This window comes from Syzygium oleosum, unplaced genomic scaffold, assembly GCF_021117445.2.
Source record: "Syzygium oleosum isolate NSW1041296 unplaced genomic scaffold, Sole_v2.1 Sole_v2.12, whole genome shotgun sequence".
Lineage (NCBI taxonomy): Eukaryota > Viridiplantae > Streptophyta > Magnoliopsida > Myrtales > Myrtaceae > Syzygium > Syzygium oleosum.
The window spans coordinates 10398394-10408685 of NW_026607496.1; the positions used below are offsets into that span (position 1 = coordinate 10398394).

The 10292-nt window shown below is 39.4% G+C and overlaps 1 protein-coding gene across 1 annotated transcript; it reads right to left on the reverse strand.

Moving 5' to 3' along the window:
- Positions 1-1361: 1361 nt before the first annotated feature.
- On the reverse strand, positions 1362-3378 carry LOC115674135 (transcription factor RAX2). Its single transcript, XM_030596471.2, has 3 exons — positions 3049-3378; positions 2711-2840; positions 1362-2309 (listed from the first exon to the last, which is right to left on the reverse strand). The coding sequence occupies exons 1-3, from the start codon at positions 3182-3184 to the stop codon at positions 1547-1549; spliced, it is 1029 nt and encodes a 342-aa protein (XP_030452331.1). The 5' UTR covers positions 3185-3378; the 3' UTR covers positions 1362-1546.
- Positions 3379-10292: the final 6914 nt, after the last annotated feature.

Genomic DNA, 10292 nt, shown 5'->3' on the forward strand with positions numbered 1-10292 from the left:
TCTCGAATGCAATGAGATGCCCTTTTTCTCTCTAGACGAAGCATCCGAAAGCTCCTGTTATCCACATGATTACTAAAGAAAACGTTGCTCTTGCTAGAGACTCAAAACATACATCTCCCCCCCCCCCCCCCAAAAAAAAAATAAAAGTTGTTTAACGTTTATTGGGTCGGTAGGTATCCCACCTTTTGACCTTCTTAACACTCCACTAGAAACGACATTCCTAGAAAGCCTTTTCCTCACATAATGTTCATTTCTTCTTTTGAAAAAACAAGAAACAATTTAGTCATTTCTATCTTATATTCTCATATAATGCCTTTAGCTGGCAAACCCCATTAATTTAATCTCATGCCCAAGAAGCAAACAAACCAAGGGGTGTACTGAAGAGGTCAATGCCCTCATCTTTCAACATCTCTCTGCTAATCTTGGACTAGCTTTAATTAACCAAACGAATCAAATCTTGTCTTAGCAAGGACAGCAAGGTCTCTCGGAAATGACATGACATATTGGGTTTATTCGGGTTATTTTAATATGATTAAAATATGCTCATGAGGTTTTGATTAAGTTGGACTGCTTCCTCTTCGAGGATTCTCTACCACTTGCATGATATTGACGAGTTCAAAACTTGTTTACCTCTTCAAAAAATCTGTGTTTCACAAGTTGCAATTATTTTCTTTCTTTTTTAAGTTAGAAACGTAGTTGTTTAATCAAAAGCCTTTCGCCCTCTCTCCTTCCCTTCCTCACCGTGAATGTCATCATAAAAAAATTGCGATGAATTATTGAAACCCCAGCTCACATGTGTCGCGATGCCACTGGAAAAAAAATGACGCATATGCACCGCATAGGGACAAAAAGTTTTGGCCTATGATCATATTTAATTGAGTGCATATCTCAATTACACCCAAGATTAGTGCCATTATTGGCTAAACTCTGAGGCGGCTACAATAATAATGCCGGTCTAGTTGCTGTATAATATTTGGCGAATCTATAAACTAAGATACCGGTTCAAGAGGACTTAGATTTAGATGAGCATCGAGTCATTTTTTAATGTCCCTGCGTGTGATTTCTATCCACAAAGCGCCAAGATCCTCAACTGCGGCATCCTCTGATTCAGGACATAAATTTTAAAAATGAAATGATGACCTTGTCAGAAAGTTATGACTAAACAAGAGAAAAAAGGGGGGAAGTTTTAGCATAAAGGGGAAATTTTGTTCGATGAGATTTAACACATAAACTACTGAATATCCTTGACTTCCATGTTGATTCTTAAATAATGGTTTCTCTGATTTCCAAGGCATTTGTTTCTTGATTGGAGCAATTAAATTTTTTTCCTTGGTGGTTGCAATAAAGACATGCATACATCATTTCCCAGAAAAGCAAAATGATCCTCTAAGGAAAAGAAAGTTTTGCCATGTACAGTCAACGTGTCCGTTTCCGAAGAAACAAACAAAATCTGAATATCTCGAACTTCAACCCTAAATGATCTTCCCATACCACTTCCCAAATCTCTGTGATTTTACACTCATTCACAGTCAATCAAAACATCATATCAGTAGTACATCACCGCTCCTTCGGGATCACTCTTGCCCTCATACAATAAGAAGCTGTTGTTGTTACTTGAGCAATTACTGGCACTGCTAATGAGCTGCTTGATCTCTTCAAGGCCTGCATAATCCGAAGGATTTTCGGTGACCCATGTCTGATCACAGCTTTGTTTCTCTTGACTCCACCCACCAACACTTCCGAGCACAAGTCTTTGACCATCATCATTAACCCCAGAACAGAAACTTCTTTGAAAACCGATGCGATGATGATCACCAGCGCCATTTTCACACACCGAGAAGTCATAGAACTCTCTCTCCTTCCCAAGACTGCAGATTTGGTTGTTGCTGTTGTTGTTGCTGCTGCTACTCCCATCAGAGGAGCTGCAACAGCTAGCTTCATACTGCCTCATGGAGCCCAAGAAGCTCTCTTGTGGCTGAAGATTAGGGCTTGAAGAGTAATAGGAGATGGACTGTTCAAGGCCTGTGAGGGAGGTGAAGTAGTTGCTGTTGGAGAGGGAGGATTGTGATGGTGGTGACAAGGATGATGATGGTGGTGGGGTCGAAGAAGAAGAGAGGAGAGGATGAGCATGAGAATTAGCATGTGATGTGAAGCTAGTGATGATGGGGTTTTGTTGCATTCTTTGCTGGTGAGATGGGTGGTGAGGAAGCGAGAGTAAGCCCGAGAGCTTCTTCTTAAGCTTGGTGTTCCAGTAGTTCTTGATGTCGTTGTCGGTTCTGCCTGGCAACTGAGCAGCTATTATCGACCACCTACATTTTAGATTTGGTACAATCAGTTCAAGAACATAGGAATAAAAGAAGCGGAACTTGAGAAGAGCAAGAATAACAAAATTTGAGCTTTTCTTCCTTTACTTTCTGGAGAGTGTCAAACTTGGTTAGCCGACTAAGAATTTTTTTTTTTTTGTTGCAAAAACGCTGTTAAATCACACGTCTTACACTTTATGGAACCACCTATAGATAACAAAGTTCAAAGAAAAGCTACAAAAAGGGCACATTTCTTGATCTTTATACCAAAGGATGCATGCCTTTTCCCCTTACTTTTCTTTTTCCCTTGTTTTGCTAAGTTTGACTTTGCCTACCTAGGTCTTCGATTTCAGGTGGCAAACAAAGAAGATGTTACCCAGGAGCCATGAACAGGAAGATGCAAGTACCTGCTTCCAATTGTAGCATAGAAGGTGAAGATAATTTTGTCTTCTTCATCTGAAAACTCTCCATGCTTTATGTTTGGCCTCAGATAGTTTAGCCATCTCAAGCGGCAGCTTTTCCCACATCTCCTAAGCCCTGAGGTTATCAACAAACACAAGCAACATAATCAATTCAAGAGAATATTGCGAAGCCTAGTTTATTAGGTGAATTATATAACTACACAGAGCAATGGAGGCATGATCTTCATCTGATCTCTAAATTATCACATGGTTCTTTCTTTTCTCTTAACCATATTTAGTCTAAGGAAAAAAAAAAGGAAAAAAGGAAAGAGAGAAAAAAATACCAGCTTTTTGAGGGAGAGCAATCCAGTTGCCTCCAGTGCCTTGTTTGTCTATGAACTCCTTGAGCTTTGCATCTTCCTCAGGTGACCAGGGCCCTTTCTTCACATTTGCCTTGTCACAGCATGGAGCTCTCCCCATCCTTCTCTCTCTCTCTCTCTCTCTCTCTCTCTCTCTCTCTCTCTCTCTCGTGTTTTCTTCTAAGTTGGTCTCGATGTTACCTGCGGGGGACGCTGCTTCGTTTGCTTTGTGGAAGGCTTCGGTCTGCAGACACGCTTCATATATATTTTCCAGAGAGAGAGAGAGAGAGAGAGAGAGAGAGAGAGAGAACAGAAGTCAAAGAAAGATATAACAAATGGGTCTCCCAATTCAATCATATAGAGCGAAGTTTCTTGCTTGTTTTATTGATTAACCAGTAAGAGAACTTTCCGGCGAGTTCAGTATATATTAAACAAATCAGCAATAAGGACCCGAGTTTGAATCTTATCCTCCTCGGTGTCTTTCACAACAAAGAATCCGAAGACGCTCAAGTAAATAGTGGTGCATATTTCAGTTTGAAAGCGATCGATATTGCGATTTCATAAGCGAGAGATTTCATATTTTCCACGCCATAGGTCTGCTGGTAGGCTGATTAATTATGGTTGGAGTTTCTTGACAGATAGCTACTAGAGTCGACCATCGCTAATTTTCAATATAGCATAAATATTTGCTGTCCATTATTGCATATACAGACATTTTTTTAAGATTAGGTGACATATGTATGTACGTTGTATTGAAGTAGTTCATCCTCGGGTTCGTATCACGAGAGGATATTCTTTTCTTGGTTTATGTGACAAAACCACCGATTGTACGTATACATATTGAGAGAATTTCTCCTCGTGGACGTGATCATGTTGATTTAAGTACGAGATGCAAGATGCTAATATAACCGAAAAAAATTGTGACATGTTGGAATACTTGAGATATGCTCTTATACTTTGCAGGAATGGACATGGTTGCTCACATGGGACATTATTGGTGCATCGTCTCTTGTCCACCAACGCTCTTAACACAATATGGACGTTGAACACCAAAGTATGGATCTATGTGTAATTTTGATACTGCGAGTGCTCTAGAGAATTATAAAAAAAAAGTCATAAATTTATTGCAATTGTTTCAATTCAGTCTTAAACCTTTTTTCTTTCAATTGAATCATAAACCTTTTACATATGTGCCAACTCAATCCATTTGGCCAATTTTGATTGGATATCGTAGATACGGACACCGGCCATCCTACATGGTGCAGTCGACGCTGACTTGAATAATTTTTAATAACATTTTAAAAAAAATTCGAATTTTTTAATTTTCCTTTTTTTCCTTTTCCTTTTTTTCTTCCCTTCTTCCTTTGTCTCGTCAGCCCTCGCCTCTAGCCGGTCATCGGTGTTCGGTACACAACTAGAGGAAGAAGGGAAGAAAAGAAAAAAAATAGAGAAAGAAAAGAAAAAATAAATAAATAAATAAATAATCGAAAAAATATTAAAAATATTATTTAAAATTGTCCACATCAGCACTAACCACATCATGTAGGACGGTCGATTTTTCAGCAATTTTGGGCTAAAATTGGTCAGATGGACTGTATTGACACAATTGTAATAGATTTAAGACTATTTTGGTAATTTTCCCAATAATCCTCCTCTTTCTTTTTGCCTCCATGGGGACTCTACTCTTATATGGAGGTAAAAAAATCATGCTGTTCTTTCACGGTGATGAGTAACAACTATAACAAGACATTTTAAGTATCTTCATTTATAAGGAAAACTACCAAAAAAGTCTTAAACTTATTGTACGGATGCCAATTCAGTCTTAAACTTTTTAATTTAGCCAATTTAGTTATAAACCTTTTAAAAATTTGTCAATATAGTCATTTGGGCCAATTTTGGCTGGAAATCGCCAATATGGACAGCATAAGTAATTTTTGCAATTTTTTAATAATGTTTTTGAATTTTTTGAATTTTTATTTTTTTTCACTGTGGCCAATGAGGGTTGCCAAGGCCTCGTTGGTCACTGGTGAGGCCCTAGCAACCCTCACCAGCCACAGTAGAAAAAAATAAAAAATATATAAAATTTTAAGAAATTATCAAAACATTTTAAAAATTGACTTCATTGTTGACTATGCCACGTAGGATGGCCAACATCTATGTTAGTGGTTTTCCAGTCGAAATTGGCCAAACTGACTAAATTAATAAATTATCAAAATGTTTAGAACTAAATTAATCAAATTGAAAGGTTTAGAACTGAATTGGTATACGTAAAATAGGTTTTGGACTTTTGTTGGCAATTATCTATGCATTTATATAAATGCTAGCAAGATGCACATGTGTTTTTTATGCCGAAATGCGATAGAAAAATTGACTGAACAAGAAAATTCGACAGAAGAACAATTCGTCCTCCAAATATGATTATCAAATCAAAAATATCCAAGTCTATCGAAAAGAAACCCTAAAACAAGTTTATATAACCCCAAACCAAGCCCTACTAGGATTAGGAAACATCAAAACGTAAAATTACGAAACTACCCTTTACTAAATTAACCCATAAAAAATACTAAAAAAAAGAAAAACCCATCTAAACAATCTCGAATCGCGAAAATCCATCGTTAGTCACAGCCAAAGGCGGTGAGTATTGATCAGCACGCCGTTTCGCTTCAGCCGACCAAATTTGAGCTCAATCTGATATCGTTGACTTCAAACCCGCCGATTCGTCTAGTCGCATAACGGGTCCGCCGGTCCCCCTTAGGTGCATCAGTTTTGCATGTTTAGGACCATATTTGTTATGTTATTCTAAATGTTGTTGTCGACGTGAATATTTGGGAGTGAAAAATTTCCAGAAAATTATAATAAAAAAAATATTCACATCGATTAGGTTCTCTCCTGAAGTTTAGGTTGAATTTTATTTGAGGTGGATCCAAATCCCATCACTTAACCTTTGATAGAAAGAATATTGGAGACATAACTTTTCAATTAATTTGATGAGTGCCACAACTTCTAAACTTTAATGACATCGGAGATTTCCCTTGCCGGAGGATCCAACATGGTATTAATATAAGAGAAGGCGTCCGACATGGCTCACCGGAAAAACGAAGTAAGCAAAACGACATCTTTCCGCCCTTTTCTTTCCCCACATGATTTGAAAACCCTTGAACCTGGAGGCATTGCCGCCTCTATCCGACCTATCTGCACCATCAGCGACCTCCTTCTCCACCACATGGACCTCAAAATCCGCCTCGTCATTAGCACTATCGATCGGAACACTAGGCCTGGCTTGATACATTGGTGTCGATGCGCCACTGTCGACTTTCCCATCTTCTTCTTCCTCACCATCACAATCGTCAACGACCACAGATTTCAAATGATTCCCTACATCAACAAACTTTGGATAACCATGGACTGCCTTCACCAACTCGTGCTCATCCACCATATCAGAAATCCCTATTCTTCCCTTAACTCCTCTAAGTCCCTGCTCGGCATGCAAGCTAGATAATACTTCTCATATTGTCGAAAGGATTCGGAAAGTCCCAAGTAGAAGCCCGAGGAGGCGAGGGGGCGGTGACGTCGGCTTCTCCTTTGCTTGCCGCTAGAGTCATGGGTGTTTGCTCGTAGACCACAAACGGCGTCACTTTACTCCTCATATCCCTATACTCCTCATTATGATTTTGTGGGACCATTACCAATTGTTCTAAAAGCTTAAAATGTTAGATGAATGTATGGTTTAATATTTAAATATTCTATCACTTACGCTTAGTCTGGTCTTTTCTGAGTCAATACTATGCGTGGACATATTTAATTAGATATGCAAATGGTGTCTGGAAAGATTTAAAGTCAAGGCCTCCAACTCTGATACCATGTGATATTTGCCAACTGTTTTATTAGTTTAAGCTTTTAAGTTGGATTTTCTAACATAATTACATAGCCAATGCCATCCCTTTGGCGAATGTGCGTCCCCCTCCCATTAGTCAAATTTCAAATCCAGTGTAGACGTGAGAGGGGTGTTGAAATATTGTTCCATATCGCTTGACAAAGGGTCTTATATTATCTGATATCATGTGAGATTTAGTGGGATCATTGCCAATTGTTTTAAAAGCTTAAGCTGTTAGATAAGGTGTGGTTAAATATTTAAAGTGCTGCCATCCCACCTGGAGCGTTTACCAAAGTGCTGCCAAATAAAAATTCCTCGACCATACTATCGAAAGCTCCAGCTCCTGTCACTGATATTGGTATTTCCATGGTCAATCAGCCGAAGAATCTTGTTCGTGATGCTTCACAGTCAGGTTTTTCCTATACAAATGTCAAACATGGTGGAAGTCAGAAGTCAGGCTCCATTAACAAAAGTAGAGATACTTTCAATTCTTTGAATCTATCTCCAAATAGATTTGTGTTATTGGACGAGGGCGATCATTATGCTATTTCTGACTGGCCCGTTGCTCTACTTGGGGATGTAGGGAGTGGAGCGGAACCCCCTGACCAATGAATATCCTCTCATGGAACGTACGGGGCCTTAACAGTAGCCCCAAACAAAAGGAAATTGTAGATTTTGCTTTATCTCAAGACCCTTCTATTCTTATTTTGATTGAGCATAAAATAAAAGAGGGAAATGCGGAATTTGTCATCAATAGTAAGTTTCGAGGCTGGAAATTTATCCATAACTATCAAAACAGCAGTCTGGGTAGAATATGGGTATTATGGAAACTGTCTATTTTAAACTTGACTATGATGGAAGGTTCGGCTCAAGTCATTCACTGCCTTGTTGAAAAACCAGGAGATGACTCATTTCTCCTATCTGCAATTTATGGAGGCAATTTTGAAACTGAAAGGAGATCCCTATGGCATAATGTTAATACATTCTCCACTGGTAATACAGGAAATATGCCTTGATTACTTATAGGTGATTTCAATGAAACGAGAGATACAATTGAACGGATCGGATCTAATACCCGATGGACTTCTGGAATGGATGAGCTAAACACAATGATTGAGGAGCTGGCGCTGATTGAGCCTAATTCCACAGGCCCATTTTTCACATGGACAAATAAAAGGTCCAATGATGATCTTAGAGCAAGCAAGATTGACAGGGTCTTCATTAATGCAAATTGGCAGAACATGTACTCTCATTATTCGGTAGAATTTTTACTGCCAGGTGTTTCAGATCACTCTCCATGCCTAGTGCTTCTTAACACCACTGATAGGAGAAGGAAGCCCTCTTTTAAATTCTTCAATTTCTGGATTGAAAGTCCCGATTTTCTATCGATTGTCTACACTGGCTGGCAACTGGATTTTAGAGGATCCAAAATGTTTATTCTGGTGAACAAGCTGAAAGCATTGAAACAAAAACTCAATCACTTGAATAAATCTCAATTTAGTGACCTATGTCGTAAGGTCAAAGATGCTAGAGCGAACCTACAGCGAATACAACGAGATCTTGCATCGGAACCGTACAACATAAACACCCGGGATGAAGAAAAGGCACAATTGGAGCAACTACTGACCCATAGCAAACATGAAGAAGTCCTCCTAAAGCAAAAATCTAGAAATCTATGGTTGAAGGAGGGGGACAACAACAGCAGGATTTTCTTTGCCTCCATGATGCGTAGAAGTGCTCAGAACAGAATTAACCAGCTCTCACTCGATGATGGCACTACTATAACAGATGAGGGAGTTCTTAGGGATGCAATTGTATCTTATTATCATCGCGTACTTGGTAGCTCCAGGCACACTCATTTCCCTTACGAACGGTTTGCTTCCCTATTCCCTGAAGATGTCAGTACCGCCATCATTTTACCAGACTTTCAACATACTGAGATCATTAAAGTGCTCAAAGGCTTAAATAATTTCAAAGCCCCGGGTCCAGATGGATACAACAGTTTATTCTTTAAAAAAGCCTGGCCCATCATAGGGCGTGATATAGAGGATGCTATCATGGACTTCTTCTCCTCTAGAAGACTGCTGAAAGCTATCAATTCTACTCTGTTATCCCTTGTGCCGAAGGTACAAAAGCCATCCCGCCTCACGGATTTCAGGCCCATCTCATGCTGCAATGTTCTATATAAGATCATATCGAAACTATTTGTGGAAAGACTCATCTATTTCCTCCCTTCGGTTATTAGCCTCAACCAAACCGCTTTCATCTCGGGTAGACAGATATCGGAGAATATTCTGCTTTGCCAGGACCTTCTTCATAACTACCATAAGGGCGTTAAAGGTAAACGCGTGACAATAAAAATTGACCTTATGAAAGCTTTTGATATGGTAAAATGGGAAGCAGTTCTTGGTGTTCTTAGGGCTATCAATATACCTCAGCATTTGTTTGATCTGATAGCTCAATGCATAACTACACCGAGGTTTTCGATAAACCTCAACGGCGAACAAGTTGGCTACTTTGCCGGTACCAATGGACTAAGACAAGGTGACCCACTCTCTCCTTATCTATTTGTCTTGGTTATGGAAATCCTCAACAGGATCATAATTGAGAAAGTTGCAGCATCCTCCTTCAAATATCATTAGCGCTGCAAAATGGAAAAAATCACTCACTTATGCTTCGCAGATGATCTGTTTCTTTTTTCTCACGAGGATGTAAATTCAGTCATTTGCCTTGTTGATGTACTTGATGAATTTGCAGCTCTCTCAGGACTGCACTTCAATCCAGATAAATGCCAAATCTTTTTCTCTGGGTTGTCCGAGGAAGAAAAGGGAATTATATTGGGTCACACACCTTTCCCCACAGGTAACCTCCCTATTAGATACCTTGGTGTTTCGCTTATTACAAGAAGACTCACACACGCAGATTGTAAGAGTCTGACCGATAAAATATTCAAAAAAATAGAAGGCTGGGGCATGCAACATATTAGCTACGCTGGTCGTCTCCAGTTGACGAAATCGGTACTTATTTCCATCTGTACCTTTTGGATGCAAATGTTTTTACTTCCAAAGCAAACTATATATGAAATTGAAAAGAAGATTAGACATTTTTTGTGGGTTGGAAATACAGAAGGCCACGGATCACACAAAGTTGCTTGGGATTTGTTCGCTAAAAAAGGAAGGAGGTCTAGGGTTGCCTCATCTAAAATTATGGAATAAAGTTTTGCTTGGCCGTATGCTTTGGAACCTCATAAATTGTCCGTCATCTTCCTTGTGGAGTAAATGGGTCCATAGTACTAGGGGTGAGCGCGGTTCCAGGGTAGAACCGGGAACCGGAGAACCAGACCGGACCGGGTCCG

Excerpts from the sequence above, each read along its gene's own strand:
- LOC115674135 (XM_030596471.2), bottom strand. The coding sequence starts at position 3,184 with ATGGGGAGAGCTCCATGCTGTGACAAGGCAAATGTGAAGAAAGGGCCC. Across the intron at positions 2,841-3,048 it reads TGCTCTCCCTCAAAAAGCTG|GGCTTAGGAGATGTGGGAAA; the intron begins GTATTTTTTTCT and ends TGATAACCTCAG. Across the intron at positions 2,310-2,710 it reads TATGCTACAATTGGAAGCAG|GTGGTCGATAATAGCTGCTC; the intron begins GTACTTGCATCT and ends TCTAAAATGTAG.